The sequence below is a fragment of the Apodemus sylvaticus genome, chromosome 10 (genome assembly GCF_947179515.1).
Source record: "Apodemus sylvaticus chromosome 10, mApoSyl1.1, whole genome shotgun sequence".
NCBI lineage: Eukaryota > Metazoa > Chordata > Mammalia > Rodentia > Muridae > Apodemus > Apodemus sylvaticus.
In genome coordinates, this window is record NC_067481.1 from 55,220,907 (window position 1) to 55,235,525 (window position 14,619).

The window sequence follows — 14,619 nt, forward strand, 5'->3', positions numbered from 1 at the left end:
GGCCTGGAGAGACCATCAACAGCTCAGAGCCTTACTTACACTGGCTGGCTCCCAGCACACACATGTCTCACGACTGTGTGTAACTCCAGCATTCTGATCATCTTCTGACCACCACTGGCTACTGCACACATGTGGCACACACACACATACATACACTCAGGCACCCATACATATGCAGAAAATAAAATAATTTTTTTGCAACAGGGTCCATGTGTAGCCCTGGCTGGCCTGGAATTCTCTAGGTATACTTGGCTGACTTTGAACTCAGAGAACCACCTGCCTCTGCTTCCCTTGTGCTGGGAATAGAGGCCATTACACTCTGCTATAAATATCTTTTTTTACAGTTAAAATTGCAGCAATTATATGTCTGCTGTCTATCAACCTATAAACAATAGATGGATGGAGTGACAACTTATAATCATGAAAACCAAAACATCCTGATGTCCTTTAAAATTTCTCCCTAGCTTTAGTGTCCATGGATTTTTTTAAAAAATTAACTCTATTATCTTATTTATGTTTGTATGTGTGTACATCTGCACACAACCAGGTGCTTTCTTTCAGAAGCTAGCACTAGATCCCCTGGAACTGGAGTTAGAGCTGGTTGTGAGCCATTGTGTGGGTGCTGGGAATTGAACCTGGGTCCTCCGAAAAAAAAGGCAGTCAAGTGTTCTTGTCTATTGAACCATCTCTCCACCTTCCCACCGATGATTCGTATCTGATTCACTTTTTGCAGAGACAGCTGAAAAAGATGAACATTTTATTTTCATATGTAAGTCTGACGTTGAATTCATGTGCAGCGTGAGGTACAGACCAGATTCTATTACTTTCTCTCCCTGTATGATTAGTTAAAGCAACTGTGGCTGTCTCGAAGCAGGGGCAGACCCCGCTCTACAGAGGAGCAGTAGAGACTCTCCTCCTCCACCAGCCCGCCCCTTTCTGCTTGATTAAAAGATCCTAATCGGCTTGGAGCGATTAAGGGCTACAGTGGGCTGTTCCCACACCCCCCGCCCTGGGCTGGGCTGCCAGGGGAGACCGAAGGGACATCGACCCTGTGACCCCTTAGCCAAGCCCTAGCCCCGGACTTTCCGGTAAGTAACGAATGACCCACACAGGAACTTCGGTCCTGTGTGAAGGCGTAGGAGTATTCCCCACTGAACCCCCAAGACTGCTGATGAGGAAGGGAGGATAAACAATCTGAGGACGAGCAGTCTAGGCTCAGATCTTGGGGCGATGCGCTGGGCTGCCATCTAGGGTCCCGGAAGCCAAGACACCCTAGGGGTTGGGCGGAATTTGAGAAACAGGCTTGGGCGGAGAAGCCTATGGGAGTGAGTGCTGAGGGCCTCAACTCGCATCTTGTTCTCTCTATGCTCACAGAAGAGGGCAATGTGCGCGTGGCCCTTGCCAGCGGGAGGGCTTCCCAGCGCTGGGTCCTGTGTCCCAGCGTGGCAGTCGCCGTCCAGCCTCTCGCGGGTCCTGCGCTGGCCAGGGCCTGGGCTGCCGGGACTCCTGCTCCTGCTGCTGCTGCTCCCATCTCCTTCTGCCCTCTCCGCTGTGTTCAAAGTGGGGGTGCTGGGCCCCTGGACTTGCGACCGCATCTTTGCACGGGCCCGACCGGATCTGGCTGCTCGCCTGGCCGCCGACCGCCTGAATCGTGACCTTGCCTTAGATGGCGGCCCCAGGTTCGAGGTCGCGCTGCTCCCAGAGCCCTGCCTGACCCCGGGCTCACTAGGGGCTGTGTCCTCCGCGCTGTCTCGAGTCTCTGGCCTGGTGGGTCCGGTGAACCCCGCAGCCTGCCGGCCAGCCGAACTATTAGCCCAAGAAGCTGGAGTAGCGCTGGTGCCCTGGGGCTGCCCGGGCACTCGGGCGGCGGGCACTACGGCCCCGGCGGTGACCCCCGCTGCAGACGCTCTCTACGTCCTTCTTAGAGCATTCCGCTGGGCGCGCGTGGCCCTGATCACCGCACCCCAGGACCTGTGGGTGGAGGCAGGACGCGCTCTGTCCACAGCCCTCAGGGCTCGGGGCTTGCCAGTTGCCCTAGTGACCTCCATGGAGCCTTCAGACCGATCTGGAGCCCGGGAGGCCCTCAGGAGGATCCGAGACGGGCCTAGAGTTAGAGGTAAGCTCTCTAGTAGAGTGTGGGCAAGGTGGGCGGGTCCTGCGGGCAGCGGGCAGCGGGCAGCGGGCAGCGCAGCGAGCCAGCCTCTGTGTCCGCAGTAGTGATCATGGTGATGCACTCGGTGCTGCTGGGCGGCGAGGAGCAGCGTTACCTATTGGAAGCTGCAGAAGAGCTGGGTCTGACTGATGGCTCCCTGGTTTTCCTGCCCTTCGACACACTTCACTACGCTTTGTCTCCAGACCCGGAGGCTCTGGCTGCATTTGTCAACAGCTCCCAGCTCCGCAGGGCTCACGATGCGGTGCTCACACTCACACGCCGCTGTCCTCCTGGAAGCAGCGTGCAAGACAGCCTGCGCAAGGCCCAAGAACACCAGGAGCTGCCCCTTGACCTCAACCTGAAGCAGGTAGATAGACTACAGAAAAGAGAAGGATGGACCCAGTGGGGTGGAGCCAATGGGAAAGGAGAGGGTGGAGCCAATGGGAATGGAGAAGGTGGAGCCATGGGAAAGGAGAGGGTGGAGCCAATGGGAATGGAGAAGGTGGAGCCATGGGCAAGAAGAGGATGGAGCCAATGGGAAAGGGGAGGTGGAGCCACGGGAAAGGAGAGGGTGGAGCCAATGGGAAAGGAGAGGTGGAGCCAATGGGGAGTGGACAGTAGCAGCTGATCTGGAGTTGCCTGTGTGCTGTAGAAGCTCTGGTTTGGCTTGGGGCACCCTCATTATTACGTTTACGCTCCCCCCACCTAGGAGGCAATGAAACCTCTCAAATCCAGTTCCTAAACTGCCATGTCATTTTTAGTGTGTTTCAAAGCAGACTTAGCTCAGCACCTCAAGAGCATACGGGCTGTAACAAGCAGCGGGTGTTCTGGGAAACGGACACAGTTTCAACCTCCACACCTACCTAGCTCAGAGACATTACCTTGAGGGCCTGGACTTTGTTCTCGGGTCACAACGGTATTTCTAACTTTGTGAGGGCCTTGATGTGAAAGAAAGATCCCCAGGTGGAGATGGGGACTCCAAAGATAATTTCCAACATTCAAGTAGTAATCAGAATTCCTTGACTCTCTAGAATCCAAGTTCAGACTATCCAATCCCATCCCAGTCACAAAGGGAGTCTAGAAGCTACTGAGGTAGAAGGGAGGCTAGACATCAGTAGGAAGAAAATCAGCGATCAAGAGAATCATACTCATTCCGGGCCTAGTGATATGGGTTTGTAATCCCCCACATACAAAAGGCTGAGGCAGGAGGATAGAAAGCTCAGGTCCTTCCTGAGCTACAGAGTAAACTCTGGTCAACAGGGGCTTGTCTCAAAAAAATCAAGAGATGGTTGTGTGTAGCACACTGGTAGGGTACTTGGCCAGGCTTGGGCAAGGCCTTGGGTTCAATTTCCCAAAATAAAAAAGTGGCAACACCCAGTCAAGAGGGGCCGCCACTGAAAGGAGGTGGGGTGTGGGTGGAGAGGAATACTGGACTATTCCACCAACACCTCTAGCCTTCTCCAAGGAGATATTTGGGATAGAGGGGAAGAAAGTTTGGGAATAATCAATAAAGTGAGGGTAAGATGGGGTGGAGAATCTGTCAGTCAGGGAAAAAGGTGCTTTCCTTAGCTGCCGTGAGGGGCACAGCCAGCTGACCATGCTGGAGACCCAATTCCCCTCCTCGTCCCCCACAAACCCAGGCGTGAAGCCCTATTGCTTTGACTTCCTGAAGGTTGCTCGAATCCACTCACACTCTCCTTCCTCACTGACACAGCCCTGACTCAGGGTGCAATACTTCTGGGCCCAAGTCCAGAACCTCGAGATGCTCAGGCGACCCAGGCTCTCTCCACTAATAGCTACATCAGGTCTCAGAAGTGGGGTGTGCTCTACAGTTTGCATACCTGGTTCAAGGCCTCCTGGGAGCTTCTGGAGGGCATCCTGCATGCTGAGTTGGGAACCCTCGCTACTCTGTGTAGATGGAGGTCTCTCCACATGGTCTAGTAGGTCTTGAGTCTTCCTTTCTCTAAGGTCTTCCGAGAACCTCAGCCAGACTAAGGCACTGTAGGTTCTTAGGCGTGTCCTCTGTCTGGGCCACACGGCTCAAAGAAAGAAAGTTGTGTGTGTGTGTGTGTGTGTGTGTGTGAGAGAGAGAGAGAGAGAGAGAGAGAGAGAGAGAGAGAGAGAGAGAGATCGAGGTCAACCTGAGCAATTTTGGAAGACCATGACTCAATAAATTAAACAACAAAAGGACGACCAAAGGATGGTGGGGAAGCCATCAGATGAATGATAGCTGATGAGATTAAAAACATAAGCTAGTAAAAAAGCAAACAAAAAATATCCAAAAACAAGCAAGCAAACAAACAAACAACTGGATGAAAGAGTCTGGGCGACAGAGAGTCAGAGTCTGAGAAGAACCTAACTCCTGAAAGGAGGTGTGAGTAACAGTCAGATGGGGTGGATGGGAGCCTTCACCTACAGATAGGAACCCTTAGGGTTAGCCTGGTGCAGTGAAGGAACAGGCTAGCCAGTGACTTCTCACCCCTTTATGGCCTCTAAGTCCTGGCCCTGAGTCCTTACTCTCCTGCAGGTCTCTCCACTGTTTGGCACCATCTATGATGCAATCTTCCTGTTGGCTGGGGGCGTGACAAGAGCAAGAGCAGCTGTGGGTGGCGGCTGGGTGTCAGGTGCTTCTGTGGCCCGCCAAGTACGAGAAGCGCAAGTCTCTGGCTTTTGTGGGGTCCTGGGAAGAACCGAGGAGCCTTCCTTTGTGCTGCTGGACACAGATGCGTCCGGAGAACGGTTGTTCGCCACACACCTGCTGGATCCTATCTTAGGCTCCCTGCGGTCCGTAGGGACCCCCGTCCACTTCCCTAGAGGTGGACCTGCTCCGGGACCAGATCCTTCCTGCTGGTTCGATCCAGATGTGATCTGCAACGGAGGTGAGGGGAGTGCCCGCAGGCTCCTACTGGGACATCCACAAAGTTGTGCGAGAGAGGGCGAGAGGGCGGGAACTCCCGCTACTTCTCCAGGTCTTCCTTCAGCCCATGGCTTGCTCAGGACCCCTCTCGAAGGTGTCTAAGGCCCCTGAGGACCCCGTAGCATCTCCAGACGTGGTCTCCTTTGAGGGATCTGTAACCTTTTACCCAGCTCCTGAGCCGATTTCTTTAGATTCGGCATGACTGTTTGAACACCTCCGTCCCTCAAGGGGTCCTATCCATGACAGGACCAAAAGTGTCCCTCTCTTTGCTCCTTCAGGGGTGGAGCCAGGCCTGGTCTTTGTTGGCTTCCTCCTGGTGATAGGGGTGGGACTGACTGGAGCCTTCCTGGCTCATTACCTGAGGTGAGTAGCGGGAAGGGAATCTGCCCACTTGAGGTCCATGTGAGGGAGAGTCGTCTCGGAGAGGGGCTGACAGCGTCCCCGGGAGTGTTTGGGGCGGGGGGGGGGGGGGGGAATAGCTCTATTCCAGTAAACTTCCCTGAGCTAATGCTGTCCTTCTGCTCTCTCCCCTGCTGGCCTCTTGTGAACTTTCTGGGGATGACCACCTCCCTCCACCAGGCACAGGCTGCTGCACATGCAGATGATCTCCGGACCCAATAAGATCATTCTGACTCTGGAAGATGTTACTTTCCTCCACCCACAGGGGGGCAACTCTCGAAAGGTCGGGAAAGCTAGAACCCATCTTTCCCGGTTATATTTGGTTCCTTCCCTGAGCCAGCTCTCCCTCCCCCACCCCTCCCCCAACCCCCCACTGGCAACTTCCATGTGAGAAACTTAGCTTCTTTTCCATCTTTGTTCTTGGGAGTCAGGGACCTCGTGCTGGTGTGAAAGTCCAACTAGAAAGTGAATGCGTGTTCTGTAAACTGTGCCATGTGGTACCACTTCCACGTGCCCTGGAGAGTCCCTCCTCTCTTTTGCCCTTAGAACTCAGCCTCAGCTGCAGAATATATTCTGATACTTTGCATTGGCCTCTGTCCTCAGGTGGTCCAGGGAAGTAGATCCAGTCTGGCTGCCCGGAGCACATCAGACATTCGCAGTGTCCCCAGCCAGCCCCAAGAGAGCACCAACATTGGCCTTTATGAGGTAAGCCTAATTCCCCACTTAGGCTGACCTGTACTCCAGGAGGGGAAGAAAGGGAAGAATGCTCAGACCAGAGTCCAGAGGAAAAACACCCTCGAGGGAGAGATACACACAGTCAAGTCAAATCCCACGGGCTCCAGGCAGAGATGACACTGGACAGGACCTGGGGGAAAGTCATGAATTTAGCAATCCCAACTTGATTCTCCAATCTGGAAAACCTTTCTGACACAAGATCCAGGTGAAGGCTTCCCAAACCCAAAGCCGGAAGCTGGAGGTATTGTGGAGCATGCTGGGATCAGCATGCGATCTGGTGTAGCCAGTGAGACCCACCCCTTCTCTCCTGGGAGTCTCTGACCCGACCTCCTCAATACTGTCACCCGGTTCTGATGAGACCCACAAGCACAAACAAGCCCTACACTGGAAAAGGGATGCCAGAGAGGGACACTAGCGACTGGGCCAGGGCGTGCGAATGTGGCAGCGTGGGTGAGAGGGAGTGAGAACCGTGAGGTTCAGAGAACACGCTAGTGGAGAGGACTGGGAGGAGCGCCCAAGCTCAAGATCCTGGAGACAATGTTCTGAGCATGCCACCTGGGACCATTATGACGGTTCTCAGAGACACCTTGCTGTTACTTTAAGCACACTGTTCTTGTGACATGGCACCACACCCCCTGCCTTCGCTAAGTCTTTCTTCTCTCTGACCTTGTCCACTAAATGCAACCTCCAATTTTTAATGACCATTAAGAAAATCTCCATATTTACTTCCAGATGCTTATTAAGAGTCAGTACCAAATCTCCACGACTTGATTCTAGTTCATGTCTCTTAGCAAGAGGCAGGACCACAAACCTGATTTGTAAGGCTCAGGGCAAAATAAGTACAAAGGATTCTTTGTTCATCCACATGATGGCAGCAGATTACTGAACCAAGGCAAAGCATGCCTGCAGCCTCTGGGGACAATACAGCCCGGAAGGATGATGCCTCCCTTCATAGCTAGTTCACAGTGATAGCCGACGACTCCTTAGTACAGGGCTCTCTCGTGGCAAGGGGTAGTGGCGAGGGTCACGTGTGCAACAGTTCATTTGCATGACTGTTGATCGGTACATCTGGGGATGTGAGGACCACCATGACTGTTGATCGGCATATCTGGGGATGTGAGGACCACCATGAACAGGTACGCATCTTCTTTGCCTGGGCTCTGACCCAGATACCTGTGAGACGGGTAGGCATACATTGAGATGCTTGCATCTGATGTTCTGTCTCATGGTGGATGGGTTCTGGGTCACTAGGGCAGTGGAAATGTGAGAGTCCAAGAGGACCTTGCGTCTTGGGCCTCCCAGGACTGAATTCCTTAACCTTCTGTTGCAGGGGGATTGGGTTTGGCTGAAGAAGTTTCCAGGGGAACATCATATGGCCATCAGGCCAGCAACCAAGACAGCCTTCTCCAAGGTGAGAGCTGGACCTGTGGCTATTAATTTGACCATTCTTGGCTTCTTTTTTGTAGCAGGTAACAGAGGTAGTAGTCCCCGGGGTTTCCTTCCAATCTAGAGAGGACTGACTCCTTGGCCTCCTCTCTCATGATACTAGCTTTTCCCCTAATGTTCTTAATCACACTTATATATGATACATGTTAGCATCATATAAGTTGTACACTCAGCTATGTCTGGTGTATGCTATCTGCCTCCATCATGGAGTGGAGGAAGTCGCTGCCACATTCCCAGCACCTGGCACAGTGTCTGGAGTATCGGAGGCCGGTCGATTTGTGTAGAGTGAAATGCTAAAAAAAAAAATAATAATAATAAATAAAAAATAAAATAAAAATGAGGACCCCTCGAGATGGCTCAGTGGACAAGGGTGCCCACTGACAAGCCTCGCCACCTGAATCTGTTCCTCAGAACCCACTTAAGTCACTCACAGCTGTGATCACTAGCTCCTGTGGCGGCCTCCTGGAAAGAGGCTAAACCAAGGATGCTCCCTCCGTGCTGGGAGAATAGGGACACTAAAGTACCAGAATACGCTAGTCTACGACCTGCCGCCAGCTTCCCGCTTTATTCACGGTGTGGGCACAGCCGGGCCATTCCACACAGTGTCTAAGAGAAGGGGAGACTCGTTGAATTTTTTTCCTTTTTTAAAATGTTTTTGTTTATTTAATAATATGTGTGTGCATATCTGCATATTTGTATGCGTGTGGCATGCGTGTACCATGGAACCCACGTGGAGATCAGAGGGCAGGGGTCAGTTCTCACCTTCCACTAATGTGGGTTCTGGGGGACCAATTCAGGTGGCTAGACTTGGGAACTGACAGATTCACCACTGCACACCAGGTGATTAACGTGAAGGGCAGCCCCTTAAGTGAGCATTTGGCCCCAGGGAAAGCTAGTGAGGCAACCATTGGTCTGTCTGGCCCTTCATCAAAGACTGCTGAATTAAAAAAAAGCAGGTGTCTTCACATCACACGTTCTCTCACGACTTCACTTAGCTTTGTAGTTAATTTAAGACCTGCAGCTTCATTTAACAAAGCAGAGCCGGAATGGGTCTACTAGATGGGGGGGGGGAGGGGAGGTGATAATTGGTGCTCCCTGAATTGCTCCCAGGGCAGAAAATGCCTGTGGGTTTCGTTTCTGCCTTTCAGCTGCGAGAGCTCCGGCATGAGAATGTGGCTCTCTACCTGGGACTCTTCCTGGCGGGCACAGCGGACAGCCCTGCCACCCCTGGGGAGGGCTTCTTGGCTGTGGTCTCAGAGCACTGTGCTCGAGGCTCCCTCCATGACCTTCTGGCCCAGAGAGAAATAAAACTGGACTGGATGTTCAAGTCTTCCCTCCTGCTGGACCTCATCAAGGTGTGTGTGTGTGTGTGTGTGTGTGAGACAGATGTGCTGATGAGGGAGCTAGCTGTCAGGAGAACTGAGGTTGCCTCTTCTTCCTCTCCTTCCAAGGGAATGAGATATCTGCACCATCGCGGGGTGGCCCACGGGAGACTCAAGTCACGGAATTGCGTGGTGGACGGGAGGTTCGTGCTCAAGGTGACAGATCACGGCCATGGGCGACTACTGGAAGCGCAAAGAGTGTTACCGGAAGCTCCCAGTGCAGAGGGTAGGAGTCCCCAGCTCCGTCCCAGGCACTGGAGCATCCCTAGTACCCGCATAGTTGCAAGCGCTTTTCCTTCAGTCGCTTCCTCGCTCTCTTCCCATTCCTCATCTACCGACACTTATCAGCTACAGGAAAGGTCTATGGCTGGGGACGTTGGGGCCTGCTAGAGAGGGCCTGGTCTGCGGTTAAGTGGCGCTTTGCTGAAGGCTGGTGTTCTGGAGGCGGAGTCTTCCCTAGGCACCGCCTTCCTGAGGGCAGGGTTTTCTCTGGTTCCTTGAATCTCAACTAATCTCTGCGCTGAGACATTTGAGGGTTGTGGGGTTAATTAGTATCCGTGAGGTGAGCGTCTAGTCTGTGGGCCAGTCACAGCCTCTCTGTTCCCTTGCCCTTCTTCTGTTCTTAGATCAGCTATGGACAGCCCCAGAATTGCTTCGGGACCCAGCCCTGGAGCGCCGAGGAACTCTAGCTGGCGATGTCTTTAGCTTGGGCATCATCATGCAGGAGGTCGTGTGCCGTAGCACCCCTTATGCCATGCTGGAGCTATCGCCCGAGGGTAAGGGGGTTTGTGGCTAAATAGGCACCCTGTAGTTAAAACAGCCACACCCAACCTGGTTCTTTAATAAAGGGAAGCCCTGTGATGATTATTAATCTTGTCGTGGCTTTCTTAAAGCTGGGTCTGAGGAGAGCAGTGGGAAAGCCCAGGATGGGGTGGATTTTTCAAGGGCACAGATCTTAAGGGTTTCTGCCCTGACCCTGGACCCACCCTGCTCTTCCACCACACAGACAGGTTCCTCTCTGACTCTCAGAGATCCTAGGAAGACAGAAGGGGACAAGCAGAGGTCCAGAGGACAGTCGCATTGGATTAAAATCCAAATCACTCGTGTTCTAGAAGAGTCTCACCCCAATCCTTACTTTTCTTATGTTCATTAAACATTAATTTGTGTCACCTCTTACTGACACTCAGAGTTCAGGGCCCTGTGGTTACTCCTAGAGATGACCATCCACATTACACTCTCCCATTAACTAAAGCATTTATTATTTATTTATCTATTTTACTTAGCTATTTGTGTGCAGTATATGTATGTGTTCATGTGTGCAGACAGTCGTGTGGACTTATGTGTGTGTATCCAAATAGAGGTCAAAGGCTAACGTTAGGTGTCTTCCTCTTCCCTATGTTCTGAACAGAATCTCCCGTGAAGCCAGAACTCACTAATTAGCTATATTGGTTTGTCATCGGGCTGTACGGAGCCGCCTGTGTCTGCTTTCCCAGTGATTAGAGGAGTATGCCACTATGTCCGGCTTTTAAAAAATGTGGCTGCTAAAGATTCAAATTCAGGTCCTCTGGCTTACATGCCAGGCTTACCGACTGAGCCATCTCCTAAGGCTTGGAAGTGTTAATTAAAAACAAACAATGAACAAAAAACAAAAAATGAAACCCTCTCTGGCGGGGAAGCAGCTCAGCTGACGGCATACTTGCCTAGTGTTCCCAAGCCTTGAGTTCAGTTCCCAGCACCCCATAACCTATGCATGGTGCTCTAAGCCTGTGGTCCCAGGACTTGCTTGGGGAGAAGCTTCGGAAGTTCAGGGTCATCCTTTAGAGTCATCCGCATAGCAAGTTGGAGCCAGCTTGGAGTTATTAGACCCTCTTTCAGTGCCCCATTTAGGCTAGGCTCAGAAGTGACTTTGTTTGGGGGTACCCACTTCTCACAGTCTCCTCTTGCCTCTAGAAGTAATACAGAGGGTGCGGAGCCCTCCTCCGCTGTGCCGGCCCTTGGTGTCAATGGACCAGGCACCTGTGGAATGCATCCAGCTGATGACACAGTGCTGGGCAGAGCATCCAGAACTTCGGCCCTCCATGGACCTCACCTTTGACCTGGTCAGGGGCTGGGATTGGGCAAGGACTGGGCTGGCCCCTGGGATCCCGGATTCTTGTCGGGCATCTTGTTACCAGACAGGCAGGCTGGCAGACTGGCAGACTGGCAGGCCTTCTTGTCTCTCTCCGAAGGGTTAGCCTATGGACTGAGAATTTGCCCGGGAAGGTTTAGAATGCCAATGAGGACTTGTGTAAGCCTTTGGAATGGGAGTGGGAACTCTGGAAGGGAGAAATATTTAATTCAAAGCAAATAACGTTGGATGAGAACCAGATGTGTGCTTGGTTTGTGCAGCAGAAAGACTTCTGGCTGAATTAGTCCCTTGTCAGTTCCAACTCAGAGCAAGCATCTCTGGGAACTCTCGTTCCAGGAGTTTGGGAGTGCTTCACGAGTAGATGGCACTCAGATATTTAGTCCCATGAGAGGGTACAGGAGGGCCATGGAAGCCAAAGTCCTAGGTAGCCCCCTGACCTCCCGCTTTCTTGTTAGAGTCATTTAAAAAGGCGTTGCACTTTTTCTCTTAACCCAGCTAGCTCCCACATAATTGAGACAGGACTATTAGATTTATTTAACAGCTTTAAGGCACAACAACCGAGCAGTATTAATCTACTTAATCCTCTACCCTGGCTACCTCCCAGCCAAAATTCCTGAGGTCTTTGCATTTTAGTGCTGAATCTGACTCTCTCTGCTCTGGTGTGTCTCCATGGTGGCTCCTGAATCCTTTCTTTGTCTGGACACCCGCCTCTTCTTTCCCCCTCCCCCGCCCCTGGCTGGGAGAAAGTCCAGCCCTATCCTCTCCTCTGCTAAATCATTGGCTGGTCAGCTTCATAATTGACCAATTAGGGAATAACTGGGGAGCAATATTTATACAACATCCAGACAGGAGATTCTCAGAACAAGGATTGTAATCAGATAGGAAGGCACAGAAATCAGTGTTTGAGTAATACAGGGATAATCTTTACACAACGCACAATGGCAGTAAGCCTACGCTTTCTCCTCTCCTAGTTCAAGAGCATCAACAAGGGCCGGAAGACAAACATCATTGACTCCATGCTTCGGATGCTGGAGCAGTACTCCAGTAACCTAGAGGATCTGATCCGAGAACGGACAGAGGAGTTAGAGCAGGAGAAGCAGAAGACAGACAGGCTGCTCACACAGATGCTGCCTCCGTGGGTGCCTAAGGCAAAGGGGTGTGGGGAGAGGGTAGCCAGATTGGGCCAGCCTCCAGGTGACCCCACTGTCCGCCATTCCTAGATCTGTGGCTGAGGCCCTGAAGATGGGGACATCTGTGGAGCCTGAGTACTTTGAAGAGGTGACACTCTACTTCAGTGACATTGTGGGCTTTACCACCATTTCAGCCATGAGTGAACCCATTGAGGTGGTCGACTTGCTTAATGACCTCTATACACTCTTTGATGCCATCATTGGGGCCCATGATGTCTATAAGGTGGGGTGTGCAGGAGATAGAAACCTCCTGCCTTTCAGTTTTGTTGTTTTCTATGTTTACCTGGGTGGCTGTGTAGACTTATAGGTTGGCCTCAGACTTATAGCAATCCTCCTGCCTCTGCTTCCTGAGCCCCGGGGTTATAGTCATATACCAGCACACCTGGCACTGTCTTTCAGTTTGAATTAATCAGTTCTACCTGCCTGGGACACCAGCCTAGTTTCCCTCAGTCCTCCTGTCCCCAATCTCTTCCTTCAGGCCCAAATGCAACTCCTGCTCCTAGCTCTGCCTCCCGGAATATCTGCTCTAACCGGTTAAGACCTCCTGACAAGTGTCATTGATCTGAGTGTTGGGGGCGGGGTGCTCAGAACTGAACAGACACAACCTCATCCCCTAGGTGGAAACAATTGGAGATGCATATATGGTGGCTTCTGGGCTGCCACAGAGGAACGGGCAGCGGCATGCTGCAGAGATTGCAAACATGTCACTGGACATCCTCAGTGCAGTAGGCTCCTTCCGCATGCGCCATATGCCAGAGGTACCAGTGCGCATCCGCATTGGTCTGCATTCAGGTAACTACTGAGCCCTCCCCATGTCTGGGCTCCAGATTTCAGCTACTGGAGGCAAAGTCTTGGCTGGGGTAGGGGTTGGGGAGGAGTTCCCTTGAAGAAAATACACTTAAGAGTGTCTTTTTCATTGGCGGAGCTGGTGGAGAAGATGGGTGCGAGGTCTTTCGAGGCCTTTCGTGCAGCCTAGCTGCTGAACACCACTAGCTTCAACCCATCTCCGCCTGTCTTCTGACCCAGCCTATCTCCCCAGGCCCGTGCGTCGCCGGTGTGGTGGGCCTCACTATGCCTCGGTACTGCCTCTTTGGGGACACGGTCAACACTGCCTCACGAATGGAATCCACTGGACTGCGTGAGTGTAACAGACGAGGAGAGCTGGGGGGAAGTGGGAGAGGCTGGACACGGGAGATAGCCCAGGATGAGGACTCCTGAGCAATCATAGTGTCCCTCACTACCTCAGCTTACCGCATCCACGTAAACATGAGCACTGTTGGGATTCTTCGCGCTCTGGACCAGGGCTTCCAGATGGAGTGTCGAGGCCGCACAGAGCTGAAGGTGTGTGTGGACCATCCTCTGCCACTTTGTGGGGGTCTGTGCAGATGCAGAGCCTCCCAGTTTCACCTCGACCTAAAACTTCTCCATCCCTCATCCTGGTCTGCATAAATCTCCCCTCTTTTGTGTTTCTCCAGGGCAAGGGTGTTGAGAACACTTACTGGCTTGTGGGCAGAGTCGGCTTCAACAAGCCCATCCCCAAACCACCTGATCTGCAGCCAGGGTGAGTGGCTGGTTTGCTTAAGCCTGCTGAGAAAGCTGGATGCTGGCGCTTCCTTGGCAGCGTGGCGCCAGCCAATGGGCCCTTCATGCCTTCGCCTTTTCTTCTGCCTCCCACACAAAGTCTCATCCTCCCGCCAAGCTGCAGCAACCCGAGCCCTGACCTCCCTCACCCCCATTTCTCTTCCCTGAGGCTGCAGTTTCCTCCCTGCAGGGCCAGCAACCATGGCATCAGCCTGCAGGAGATTCCCCCAGAGAGACGCAAGAAGCTGGAGAAAGCCAGGCCAGGCCAGTTTACTGGGAAGTGAAGCTCTACTGGAGACAGGTACCGTGTCTTCCCTCAGCCTCAGGAGTAGGTTAAAAAGAGTATTGTTTTCTGTATATATTAATTAATTAATGCTGGAAATTAATACAGTGGCAATTATTCCTTAGCCAGTTCTCCCCCCCCCCAATAACCACACAGAGACCTTTTAATATTTCAAAGGATCAAGTCCTTAGGCCTTAGCTGGGTAGACTCTCAACTAGTTCATCTAAGTTAACCTGACCACCTAGCCCCATCCATTCATGCAGATAGCCTTACATTCCAGGCCTGTGACCAAGCCAGTTTCCTCCATATCTCCTGGTGATGTGACAGGACTTTTTTCCCCAAAGTTCCTTTCTCCCTCCCAGGAAGTCTCACTTCCACTTCTTACCCAGCTAATTGGCCATCAGAT

The 14,619-nt window shown here is 52.3% G+C and overlaps 1 protein-coding gene across 1 annotated transcript; it reads left to right on the forward strand.

Moving 5' to 3' along the window:
- The first annotated feature begins 1,327 nt into the window (after window positions 1-1,327).
- Window positions 1,328-14,224, forward strand: Gucy2d (guanylate cyclase 2D, retinal). The gene is made up of 18 exons (XM_052195288.1): window positions 1,328-2,116; window positions 2,215-2,519; window positions 4,680-5,031; window positions 5,348-5,432; window positions 5,649-5,751; window positions 6,072-6,173; window positions 7,534-7,614; window positions 8,798-9,004; window positions 9,101-9,257; window positions 9,658-9,807; window positions 10,982-11,130; window positions 12,131-12,294; window positions 12,380-12,572; window positions 12,967-13,141; window positions 13,389-13,487; window positions 13,596-13,690; window positions 13,825-13,910; window positions 14,121-14,224. Exons 1-18 carry the CDS (start codon window positions 1,384-1,386, stop codon window positions 14,212-14,214), a joined length of 3,330 nt encoding a protein of 1,109 aa, XP_052051248.1. The 5' UTR covers window positions 1,328-1,383; the 3' UTR covers window positions 14,215-14,224.
- Window positions 14,225-14,619: the final 395 nt, after the last annotated feature.